This window comes from Platichthys flesus, chromosome 6, assembly GCF_949316205.1.
Source record: "Platichthys flesus chromosome 6, fPlaFle2.1, whole genome shotgun sequence".
Lineage (NCBI taxonomy): Eukaryota > Metazoa > Chordata > Actinopteri > Pleuronectiformes > Pleuronectidae > Platichthys > Platichthys flesus.
The window spans coordinates 9,182,467-9,195,698 of NC_084950.1; the positions used below are offsets into that span (position 1 = coordinate 9,182,467).

Genomic DNA, 13,232 nt, shown 5'->3' on the forward strand with positions numbered 1-13,232 from the left:
TTTTTACGAGTTTGCTCAGTTTAATCTTTGAGAACTGTAAAAGCACCTACTGAAGAAATCTGAACAACAGGACATAAAATGCAGAATTGCTGCTACAATAAAGAGATAAAGTGACGGTTGGTGCACAAGCATGCCTGATGAGGAATGAGGACACGCTGGATCAAAACCATATCTGAGATTTCGATGAAATGAGCGGCTCAGGATTTTTCATTTCAACACATCAGAATCAGTCTTTAACTTTCTAGTTTTCTGAATCAAATAGCATACATCATACATGAAATATAATAAAAATACATAATATTGAAAAATCACAATGAGTTTAAGCCTGTACATTCAACGCAATGCATTAAATGTATTTCATTTCCCAGCTCCTGTTGAAGTGCCACTGAGTTCAGCCACCCTTGAGCCTCAAGTCTGCATGCTTTCTAGGAATATACAGAATAAGAGGGGAGGAATAAAAAAGATTTCCAGTCTCCTCCAGAGTAAACAAAGAGAAAAGGTGTGATAAGGAAGAGGCAGGTGTTATCTCCATGTTATCAGTGTGACTGGCCTTCCATGAAAATATGAATATTTGTTATGTAAGAGAAGGGTGAAGAATGGGCCTGTACTGGAAAGGCTGATAAAATGACCAACTGAAAAAGATGTTAACTAACCACGATAACTAGATAAAAATGTACCACCTACCAAGACACAAATCAAATATTAACTTGCAGTATATACAATATGTATTATTTTACTATTACTCTTCTATTTCTAGCATCCACACGGCTGCCTCTGAGAATATCTTCTTTTATCTGTACCTTTGACCAAATTCCCCAAGAGCACTCTTCTCCCAGAGTGATATGACTCATTAATTATTAAGTTAATATTGTCACAAGCCTTTGTATGAATGTCCTCTGTTGTGTTCACTTGAAACAGAATGGCTTTCTGATTAAGATTACAACAATCTTGCTCTGCCCATGTCAAGAAAATCTCTGACTGATGTTTTAATAGCATAGTTTTCATTAGGCTTCAATTGTACAAACTACAGAATACCGCTCTCAGTGTCGCTCATGAGCTGACAATGTTCGAAGATGTTCAAAAGAAAAATTGTGCAATTTATTGAGAAAGTGCCAAAAAATAGAAATACTATTTTAAGCTCAGATAATGACTGAGATTCATCATTGTAGCATTAAACTACTGACCTTGCACCTCAGACATGAACGGGGAAGAACCAAACTACGAAGAAGCCCACACAGAAACTACGCTCATTAGCTTCAAAGGTTTGTCCAGATGACTTCCTATATGATCCCTCCCCAATCCATTACTCCATCTTCCCATCCCTCCTTACCACTGTCCTCCACCGTAACCCTCCGACTTTGCTCTGCCCATGTCAGTCTCAGCTGCCGCAGCAACACTGATGTTTGAGCATTCTAGAGGAGTGCAGACACACTCCAAAACTTCTTAATGGGCAGGCTAAAAATAGCTCAGGCTGGATCTGACTGGGCTGATTCATGCGGCTGTGAGTCATTCAACTGTGCCGCGGTGTAAGGGGAGCGGGTGAACGAGCACAAAGAGAAAAGAAATAAAAGTTTGCACGCTTGTTAAGATATCAAACCATTGAGAAATCAAGCATTGCTTATCCGATCGCAGAGAAAAATTACACATTATTATGCTCTGTGTTTCTGGGTTTGTGTGTGTGTGTGGGGGGGGCTAGGAGGTCGTCCTATAAGGACATCTGAGGCTGCAGGGCACTCAAAGTAAAAAAGGAACGCTGATATAATGGAATCTAGGGCTGGTAAAAATATTTCGTTTAACATTTGGTAGAAATTTTTTTTCCATCAGGAAGCTAACAGCATGAGGGGATGGGCTCTTTCGATTAGGGGGGCCTGTATGATCCCGACAGAATGTAGATTAATAGATCTACTGCTGAAAATGAGTGGCCGCTGGCAATATGGTAGCATCATTAGAAAGAGAAGAGCAGTTAATACTCACATCATTATCCCCTCCATTGCCATGAGTAAACATTTTCCATTAACCCCCACATACAGGGCAGCAGCATGTGTGCAGTGTGTTTGTGAGAGAAGCAGTGAGATGTTCGCAGGGTGGGTACAGATGTTCAGATTCAATCCAAAGATTTAAACAGCTTTTTAGAACCATAATAGACTCTCAGTAGTATGAGGGGCACAGTGCTACTGTTATTTTATTATTTATTAATTATTTTAACAGTACAATGATTTAAAAAAAATCTACACTTCCCCAACACTAGCGCATATCAGCCATTTGCCAACAGCAGTGTTATACCACTGCATCACTCATTGTGCTCTTAATGAATTCAATCAATGGCCTTTGCTTTTACCCTCATTTTCCCCATCAGCCGCTCATGCCCCGTTCTTTCCCATTTCTCCTTCCTGTGACAGCTACACTTTGCATCTGTCTTTCCGCCCTCCCTCTGTCCCCTCGAGCAGCAGCGGAAGATGAACTGCTGGCTGCAGGTAGCTCCGGCCGTGCAGAGAGAGAGAGAGAGAGAGAGAGGGAGAGAGAGGGAGAGAGAGAGAGAGAGAGAGAGAGAGAGAGAGAGAGAGAGAGAGGAGCAGCGTAATGAAAGATAACAGCCGAGAGAGTCAATGACGATTTGAAGCATGCCTCGTTCATGTGGTCACCTGCTTCCTTTCTCTTTCACTCCCTGTCCTCTGTTGCCGCCTTCTCCGATCCCCACTTGCTGCCCCAACACCAAAACTGCTTTTTTCATCACCTAATATTTTTGTCTTTTCCCTTTTCTATCATTGCTCTTTCAAACCTGGCAGGGAGGAGAGGAAATAGATGAAGGCAGACTGAGATAAAGAGAAATAGCACTTTCAGAATCATGACTTATGGGCAGTGTACAGTGGCAGAGGGGGGAGAGAGGCGATGAGAGGGAGGGGAGGGGGGGGGGGAGAGAGAGAGAGAGAGAGAGAGAGAGAGAGAGAGAGAGAGAGAGAGAGAGAGAGAGAAAGCAAGCAGTAGTATTTGGGTTACTTAATTGTTGACAGGGCTGTCTTTCCTGCTTCACTAGGCCGAGACATTTTGCCCTAACTGTCAGTGATGCCTCAGTGGTTGCCTTTAGATAAACAACTGTGTTTGTTTCAGTGTGTGTCAAGAGTGTCTGTTGTGTTGTCCTGTTTTATTTTGCCTTTCTATCACTGCTGATGAATCCATAGATGTGCATGGGATTAGCTTTTAAATGCCTCAGTAGATTCAGAAATTAGGATGTTTCCAATTACATTTACATAATATTGTGCGGTATTATGTACTTCACATTTCTGTGATTACACAGAGTTATAATCAAATCGCCTTTCACCAAAAAGTAATAGTACTTGAAGTTTTCAATTTGTAATGTATTTGTGATTAGGATGGTTTGGGGTGGACTATTTCTATATTAAAGTAAAATTCCTCTGATTTGAATGGACCAATAAAAGAAGAGATGGCTTACTGAAAAAATAGCTATAGTGAGATTTCTGCCATTCTTTGCCACATGTCAACAAAACACGTCTCTTCCTATTTTACCTCGGTTCTATATGATGCAAGCCTCAAATTACATCCGATTAAATTACGTAAACAATTACGGGAAACAATAAAACAGGACTTTGGATTTGAAAATATCTAACCAACTGTAAAATGATAAAGTGGGACCTCAACACAAGGTCCCACTGTAGAGGTGTCAGGTGGTCTGGATGGTGAACTGAGAGCCTCTTTGATCCAAGTGAGAACAAATGTATGTTGATTACAACATCCTAGTTTAATATCAAATTTGAACAACACCACATTGTGTCGGAGATGCAGGACAGAGACACACAACGCTTTTATTATTCTGGAGAAACAGATATGAGGTTCGGAATTTTTCCGGATTTATGAGTGAGTTCAGCCAATATCAGGGCCATTTCACTCCACTCTCTCTATTTCTATCTACCTCTCTGGAAGACACGCTCCGCCGTCTCCACTTTGCTGTCCTTTAGAGTATGCTCCACCATCCGTCTCCCTCACTATCTGGCCCTTTCTTTCCCACCTTCCCCTATCTTTTTCTCACAATGCATTTAAATGGAGCATTTAGAGATTCTGGCCTTTCTCATCTCTTCACATCTACTCTGAGGTAACCTCAATCCCTCAACAATCCTTTAAAAAGGGAAAATGCCCCAATAGCTCTAGAAATAGTTCTCAGGAGATGAATGAGAAACACACAAGGAACAGAGAGATATTTATGACAAATGTATCCTCGTCCTATGTCTGATATATTGTATGTGCACAATGACCAGATGTTTTTCAATATGGCTGTTTTTGATGCTGCACTGAATTTAAATCCAGTGCGAGTGCTGCACATGTTGGTGAACTGAGACCCCAGCGAAGAAACGTGCCATCTGCTAATTAAACAACAGTCTAAACGGGGATGTGGTCACATTAATCTGATGTACTCCCACTGGTTTACACAGGGTTTCATTCAAAGCTGTCGCAGCTGCACGGATGGAAGATTCATCATGGTCAGCAAACATTTGTAACATGGAAGATAATTCACCAAAAATAGATCCTTAAAATGTTTAATATCTTTAAACAAAACTACTGCGTTTATACTGTTTTATTTGTTTAAGTTTTATTAATCTGTTTGCTTACTAGATGGTTGGTTGCAGAACTATATGGGATCTGTTGTGAAGTAGTGTTTAACGACCCAATGATAGATGTCATCAGCTAACAAATTTCATCAGCAGAAATGAATGTTGAGATTTTTTCCTTTTTCTCTCAAGGTTGATAAAAGAAAAATCAAAATACATCAACTAATCTACAACTGAAATTACATATTGATTTCTCATTTGGAAAATAATCATTTTAATAAGCCAAGTTGTATTTCGGTCAATACTCTGTGAATTATTGGGCAAAGGAAAAGAAGCTCCCTTTTATTAAGAGTGCAAACTATTACATGGTTGCTTTCTTCTCATTAAACATCTGAAATTCAACTTCAGGCTCATTCTCAGGCAGCTCTTCATTGAGTTAGAGAACAAACTGATGTTGAACTTCACGAGAGTAAATTAAATGTAAATAATCCTTGAATTCATCATATCACATATTGATAATAGGTAAACTAAACTATTTAACTGTGCAATCTTCCTCATTAACTTGTACTGTGTCATAAGTATAGGTCTATAGATTTTCTTAAGAGAATAGAAGCAAGGCAGGTGAAATCGTATAATGAAATGTTAATATGACATTTTACTAGCAGTTCGCTAATACATTTGCTAAATATATCCCTTGATGCTGAACCTGTGGACATATTTTTAGCAAAAGCTAAACTGTTCGACCTTTCCAGTGTGCCTGCATATGATTAGGCACTAATTAAGTGTCCCATTTAGAAACAGCTGGTTGTCAACATAACAAGTCAAATGTCAACTTTTGAAGAAGGAAAGTCTAGTCTCCATTCTTTAAGGACTGTCAGTAAATGTCACTTGTGATTATTTAAGGCTCAGTTTTAGGCAGTGTTTAGGCAACCTATTCATTTACTACTTTGACTAGTCTTGTTAAAACAGGAATACACTGAGCCGTTACAATATTAAATGTTACATTTAAAGCCTCCCAAAATATAGTCGAGGATGCACACTTTAAGTATATACAGTAAGTTGTCATGTACATATATATCAAATAAAGATTTATTGTGCTTTGAGGTATTTTAACAATTAACATGGTTTTTGGTGGTTTAGCAAAACAAAAAGTGAGTAAGATATTACAATAAGTAAATTACTCAATAATAGCAGTAACCATGAATAAAATAATTAGTCTCTTCAACTAGAAAAACTTGATCCATGTATTCTCTTACTGGTGTAAACAATGCAACTTTATCCAATTGGTCTGAGGTGAGTTGTGTGCAAAACACGGCTCTTGTCATTCCCATTCCCAATTAAATTCCCATATCATTTAATCTGTACTTGAAAATTCTCATTCAAATCAATATTTAAATTTTGATGGCAGCAGGTGGTAGCAGCGGGGGGGAGCCACTTCACTGAGCAAATTTCAGTCAATGACAATGACACAGCTGGTTATTTTGAAAATATGAAATATAAATAAATTAGAAAAGAAAGAATGATCAGCAAAGTTTGGTAGAATAAGGATAAAAAGTTAATGTTTCTCAATAAATTTACAGAATATGATTCCTTAATTAAGGAATGGTTTTATTGTTAACAGTGAAATTATCATTATATCACCTGAGACAAGAACATGAATGTTTTAATATCTTAATGTTTCTCACTCATTTAATAAGAAATTCAAAAAGCAGATGTTATGATACAATGGCGAGAGCTACGGGACTAAGAACTTCAGTTTTGAGCACCATGGACAGAGCTATGCAACGCAGTACTTACCCAGCCGAGGGTCAAACTGCCTCATCTGAACTTCTTCCACACAGTCTGCTGGAAACCATCCTGTCCTTCCTTTGACCGTGCCCTCCCAGAAACCTCCTTCTCCAATACTCAGCACTGACAGACAGAGGAAAAGAATGGGAGGGAGTTAATTCACTCAAATGTTGTCATAAAATAAACCTAGCCGCTTTCAAGGTGAGCATTTGGATCAACCTTGTGCATCCAAAAGAGAAAAGACAAAAAGGACAAAGGGCCATTAAAGTAGCAGAGGGAGGTGTTAAGGTTTTTATGTTAGAGGTTCATAAATAAAGAGGAATTTGCAGTCAGGGAGAGGGAGGGTGACAAGAGTGAGGTAGAGTGAAAGATTAAATTTTCTAAATACAGAAACGAAAAGTTCACAGATACAGTAAAATTGGTCTGGAACAAATTTACCTTCTTTTTATTTAATAATTTGAAGAGAGAGAAAGTCAAGAGAATGTAGTAATGGGAGAAGGGAAATTATGAAAAACACCAAGTATTAGTATTGCCTCCTCCAAACGGTCCAGTTTCAGTTCACATCCATGTTTGTCCAGACATAATATATGTAGTGCAGAGAAAGTGTATTTTTGGCAAAATGAAACAAATCATTAACATTACGACCACCGAAAATTGGTGACTCGATGAGAAATAATTATTTTGAGGTGTTCCAGAGACATCGTGTTCAAGAGAACAGGCTAGAGGTTTGGACCAAAGGATGTGCAAACCAAACACATAATGACCCCCCCCCCTCCCCCCCAGCTGTTGGCTGTATGAGGGATAGAAAAGAGGTAAAAAGGGCTGAAGGGAAGACCAGTTTCCTCTAAGTTTATTAGAGATGAATGTAGAGTTGATATTGATCTTCCCTGCTGGACTGAGCCAGCGTGCTCACACTATTATACCAACACAATAACACACACTCCTCAGATATCACCAGCTGGAACTGAAGCCTTGCTTGAGCGAGCCCCTCTTCTAAACCGGTTGCTAGGATACGGCAGTATGATGTTGCAGCCAGCAGACATCCTGCTAAATGATGTCGTCTACTTCCTCCAAACTACATTCTACTCTGGGATGGGGAAATGTCACAGTGATGTAACCTGGAGGACTACGAGGAGCCACCAGCTGGACTTCACCTTGTGACACAATACCATCCATTCACATGGTTCCTCGCTGTAGAACACATTGTTTTGTCCAGGACTTACTGCTCTTTGCCCCATATCCTACATCACCTAAAAGTTAAGTCCGTCTACGTCCTGTTCAGTGACACTCATATAGAAACAGGCCATAGCAGCAGAGCCTGTTTCTTTACCTCTGCCTTGGAGATTATGCTTTCAACTGTTTGTTTGTTGTTAGCAGGATTACAAGAACCCAATAAATGTTCAAATGTTGTTTAATAAGGGGACTCTTGTGCCTTGGAGATATGGACCCTAGTTTCATTGTGTGATCAGTCATTTTTAAATGAACCCCTAAAACATTCCCTTCATAACATAAGATTTTGTCCTGCCTTCTTCTCTCCTAGCATGTTATATAATTAAAACCTAAATGTTGGACCAACATTTACTGTCTTTCCTAATTATTTTTTAAAGCATTTCCTTCCAGTGGCTTTCCAAAGTAAATAAGTCATCCTTCCAAATTGTTGCCCCACTTTACTGCTAAAGAACAACTGACTTTGACTGCTAAATATCAAAGTAAGCTGGTCCTATATTGTTAAAATCACAATATTTACTAGCAAACCGAGCTAACATCTAGAAAACTCAGCCAGGCTGAACATATAGTCCACTAGCTTAGAGAGCGGGGGTGATTGAGAGGCGAGTACGACGGTTTATTGACTCGCTGCAGTAAAAAAACATGACACTCACACAGAGGATACGTGAACTGATTCCTCTCTGATCTGAGCTTACCTCAACTTTACCCTGACTGTCTCCTTAAAACACACGCCCTCAATTTATTCTTCCCCCCATTATTTTTTTATTATTGTCTTTTTTTACTATACACAAATTTTCCGTCTCAGTTTTTTTGAATGATTTCTCTGTAATTGCATCCACCCCCCTTCTTTGTCTCTGTCAGTGTTCAGTTTTCCAATTGAAAGAAATGAAAGAAAAGGTGAGACCTCTGATTGAGCTGCTAGGCTCACCTCGATCTCGTCCCTCACCCCCCTCACGTCTAATCAATTTCTGGTCCCCGACACTATTGTCCAGCAGAATGGACAGAATTGACCATTGAGTATCTAAAAATTACAACAAAAAAACACATTTGTTCATCATGGAGGTTATCCACATATACGTACATATGTTCTTACAAATATCTTCTCTAGTGGAGTTCATATCTCCACAAAGACCCATCATTCCCCCTATGAACTACATTCAAATGTACTAGATCCAGAGAAATTAGCACCAAATTACCATTCTCCTAAATATTACAGAATTTTTAAATCAAGCTCCATGATTTAAATCCAGAAATGTGGAAAATCTTGCCATTTAACAGGAAGTGAGAAGGAATTGATCCACTCCCGGATCTGGATCAGAACCAATCATTTTTTTCTGACCCTTCCCACATCCTTCCGCTTAATTTTCATCATCCATCAACAGTCTTAAGAAGTGCTCAATCAAAATAGCTAAGGTTGAAATGTTGGCTAAATTACAGCGTTAAATTATACCATATATTTAAAATGCATCTGTTCGTGAAGGTCAAATACTACGACTCTCACAGGTATTGGCTCTACTTTATATCTGGCACAAACTACACAACAGCCACACACACTCCATTACAGTCTACACAGCAAAAACGCATGCCCATGCAGTATGTCCGTGAGTCCCCTGCTGCACGAGTAGTCTATATACCTGACACTGCTACTCTGTTTTGGTGCTTGCCAGCACTGTGTTGGCATGACAACTGTCCCTGTGCTGAATCAGATGTGGGCTCACAGGAGCCAAGTGGCAGGAAGGAACTCAAACAGTGCATGTCTGTGCACTTAAGAGGATTTACAATATGTGCGCCATGATGATGTTTTTTTCCAAGCAGACCTCTTTGGGACCACTGCCATGTGGACAGCTACAGTAATAGATTGTAGTGGAAAAAAAGGTCTAAGAAGTTGCTGAAAATTTTATGGCAACAGTAACGTCTCAAGAGGCAACAGAAGCCTCATGGTTGGGAGTGTGACATCTCATTGAGAGGGAGAATTTGTGAGGAAATTACTGGCTGGAGAGCTGCGAACACCCAATAAAGTTGCATTTTCTAAAGTGTTAGTTTCTCTCAAAGGAAGAAGTTCCAGTGATATGGCTCAGGATATTGAGTAGAAAAAAAGGAAAAGGAATATTCGTCTTTTCACTAGTAATTTTTTACAAATGGGATTACTGCAAAGATTCACTTGATGAGGCAGAAATTATAAGCAAGCAATAGTCCAAATTAGGGATGGGCATAATTAATCGACGATCGATTAATTGATCATTAAGAATTTCGTCGATGAATTTATTTTTTCATCGATAAATCCGCTAATTACACATTTGACAACGGGGGCAGTGTTTGCCACAGGCCTACTCAGTTACCTACGAGTTACCGTGTATTTCCATTTCCAAAGTAAACATGAAGAGGTCACGGCGAAAGTGTATCGTGGGATCATTTTGAGTTAAAAAATGACTTGGTTTACTGCCAACACTGCGAAGCTATCCCAGAGGTTGGGGGAGACGAGGAGTCTGCGTTGTCTGACACAGACGAGGGGAGCACTATACCACTCAACGTGATTCTGGCATTGAAGCAGAACTTCATAACTTTATGAGGGAAGCTCCCCCAGCCCTGGATTGCACCCCTACAGACTGGTGGAAAGTGAGTGGAATACGGTTCCCCTGGCTAGCCAAGTTAGCACGGAGCTACCTGTGTATCACGGGTGCGTCAGTCCCCTCAGAGCGTTTTTTTTCGGCGGCTGGACTGACTGTCACCAGGCTGCGGTCGCGTCTGACCCCAGAGCATGTTAACAAACTCATCTTTCTCAACACAAATCAGTAGGCTGGTGCTGACGTTGTATGTGAGTTACTGGTTATTTTTATGAAGCTTTCTGCCCACCTCTGATGTAGTTGGATCCTGGTATTTGATGTAGGTGTTCTAGATTCAAAAGATAGAATTCTGATTGAGAAGGACAGGCAAGGTCTGTTCAAATTTAAGGTACAAGTACCTAATATTGACACAGAAAGGTTATTCAATAATTTACATTTTTCAAACTACATTTCTGAGTTTTGGAAAAAATTAGAGGAGCTAAAAAAACAAGGTCAAAATGAAGAATGCAGTTATATCTTTCATTGATGCCTCCTGGACAAATATGGACGATGAGGTGAGCAGCTTTTAGCTTGGAAAATAAATATACTAATCTACACTAGGCAGGAGTCAATTTCATGCATATCATGGAGATTAAACGTTTTTAAGAAGAGCTGCTTCAATGCAAAACAATAAACTGAATTTTCCCCCTCTCTGTTCCCTCTATGAGATCCATTGGGGCTTGACTAAACAGCAGTTCACCACATAAAGCAATCAACACCTCAGCTGGACACCAGATTTGATTTCTGCTGCACATTCAGGCCTATTTCGACTGAGTCACTCAGGAGAGACCTACCAGACTGATTCATAATCACCTCCACAGGCAAACAAAGGCACACCATACGTTCTCACACACACACACACACACACACACACACACACACACACACACACACACACACACACACACACACACACACACACACACACACACACACACACACACACACACACACACACACACACACACACACACACACACACACACACACACACACACACACAATTGCATGTTTCTTTATGCATTTAACAGTTTATCATTTGTATGAAAGCTAGAGCATACTCGCTAAATTGTCACCTCCTTTAGTAATTGTTGACAGTTTCTGTATTTTCCGCACACTGATATCAACCAACATCTGTGCATACATGTAAACACATTTTTATCTTTAACAATTAAACCCGAACTGCTCCGGTTTACCGTAGACCAACACCCTGTATCTCTGACTCTGTCTAACCTACTCTATTGTACTCACAGAAATTCACAGCACATTTCCCACAGTAGACTGTACATCATCCCTCTGGGCCATTAAAGGGAAATTCTCAGGCTATATAGAACTAACATACAAAAAGGCATGAAACTGGAACCAGAGAGGAGAAAAGCATAGTAGAGAGACATAGAACATGGAACAAAGGGAGAGAGTGTGACAGAAAGCGTCTTGCATTCAGCAATGAAAACGAGACAAGAGCCAACTAAAGAGACACAAGCTGACACAGGAAGAGAGCTGGGCTTTGACAAGTGCCTAGTTATTCATGACTGTCCAAGAAGTCTGCTGTCTGGTGAAAAGTCTGGTACAGTATTGTTCTCTTTCTCCACCTCTCTGAGTGTGTTTGTGTGTATGTGTGTATGAGTGTGTGGTACGCCTAAGTTTTGCCCTTGGTTAAGTCAGTCAAGACTCCTGGTTTAAAAATAGCATCAGTGAGGATGCAGAACTATTTATACCCTTCACACACCCCGCCTGCAAGCTTCAATGAATCTGTGCTCGAGAGCGTGAGTGTGTGTGTGAGTGAGACTGTTGATTCAGCTCATTTTAATTCTTATTTTGCTTCTCTCTGCTTTGAGCTGAGTCATTCATTTTTCTTCTTCCTCCTCCCATCGTCTTTGTTTCTCACTCAAACAAGATGAGGGTACCTTCCATGAATGAATGAGTGAGTGAATGCTCAAACACACACACTCACATGCTCCGGTTACATTGTATTAGGTACACCAGCCTAATGCAGTCAAATACAGCAGTATGGACCTTCATGAAGAATGTTTACTTTTTGAGAAAATATAATTAGGAGTTGATTTGAGGGGATGTTTACATTAGAGACAGTTTGGCATATTACACAGTAGTGTATTGTTTAGCCTAACAATATGGATTTGATTAAGGTGGATTAAATAAACGCACATGTCAAAATAAGACAATAAGAAAATGATCATAAAGTTGACTTAACAACTCTTTTCAACAGAATTACAGCATTCATGAAGGTAGGATTTATGGCAGGACTGTTGTATTGGACTTCTTCATCATCAAGCTTGGTGTTCCTGAGGTTATTTTTTCACAGGTAACAGTGCGTCACACTCCTGTACTCTGCAGAAACAGAAAATAAAAGGTGCAACTGTGCTGAGAGAGGCTGATGGCGTTCTGCCACTGATGCACTCACACTGATTCAAACGGAGAAGCCACGGAGGACTTGCCAGACCAAAATACAGCTTGATTTCCATAAAATGCCCTGGTGGGACTTGCTCAGTGGATTAGCTGTAAAAAAACACAGGAACAATGTGCACTTCTGATGGTACTATTAGTAAATCGTGTAATGGAGGTGACTACTTAGTTTGCCTATTAATTCTCAACTGCTGAAGGAAGTGTGCTGCTTCATGGTAAAATTATGTTCAGATGTTCCCCTTTTCTGTCTTGGTGCTGCGTTGAATTCTTACTGCCTTTTCAAAAAAAAATATGTCACTTGCCTTTTCATTTTCTCCATCTCCACTTAACTGTGGTCTTCAGGCATACATAAATTTGGGCAGTTTCATATCCAACTGTATATGTTCCTCAGCTACACACATTCCCTATTCTGCTGCTGCTCCCTGCTGTTCACTCAACACCCAGTGTTCTGCTTCTCGGTTTCCTATGTTTCTTTAGTGCAATGAGTAATTAAACACTATAGTGTAGAGATGCTAGCATATATTAGGCCTGGAGTTAAACATTATAAAGATGAATATTCAGGTTATTTCAGATTATACCTGTGGTCCTGACCTCTGGGTCAGCTCCATTGTGGGGATTTAGCTATTCT

The 13,232-nt window shown here is 39.9% G+C and overlaps 1 protein-coding gene across 2 annotated transcripts in view; it reads right to left on the minus strand.

The window, feature by feature from the left end:
* shank3a (SH3 and multiple ankyrin repeat domains 3a) overlaps positions 1–13,232 on the minus strand; it is a 175,690-nt gene that overhangs the window by 31,533 nt on the left and 130,925 nt on the right. For both annotated transcript variants that reach the window (XM_062390464.1, XM_062390465.1), the window contains one exon: positions 6,360–6,473. In XM_062390464.1, the coding sequence (XP_062246448.1) occupies positions 6,360–6,473 (114 nt within the window). The remainder of the gene's footprint in view (positions 1–6,359; positions 6,474–13,232) is intronic.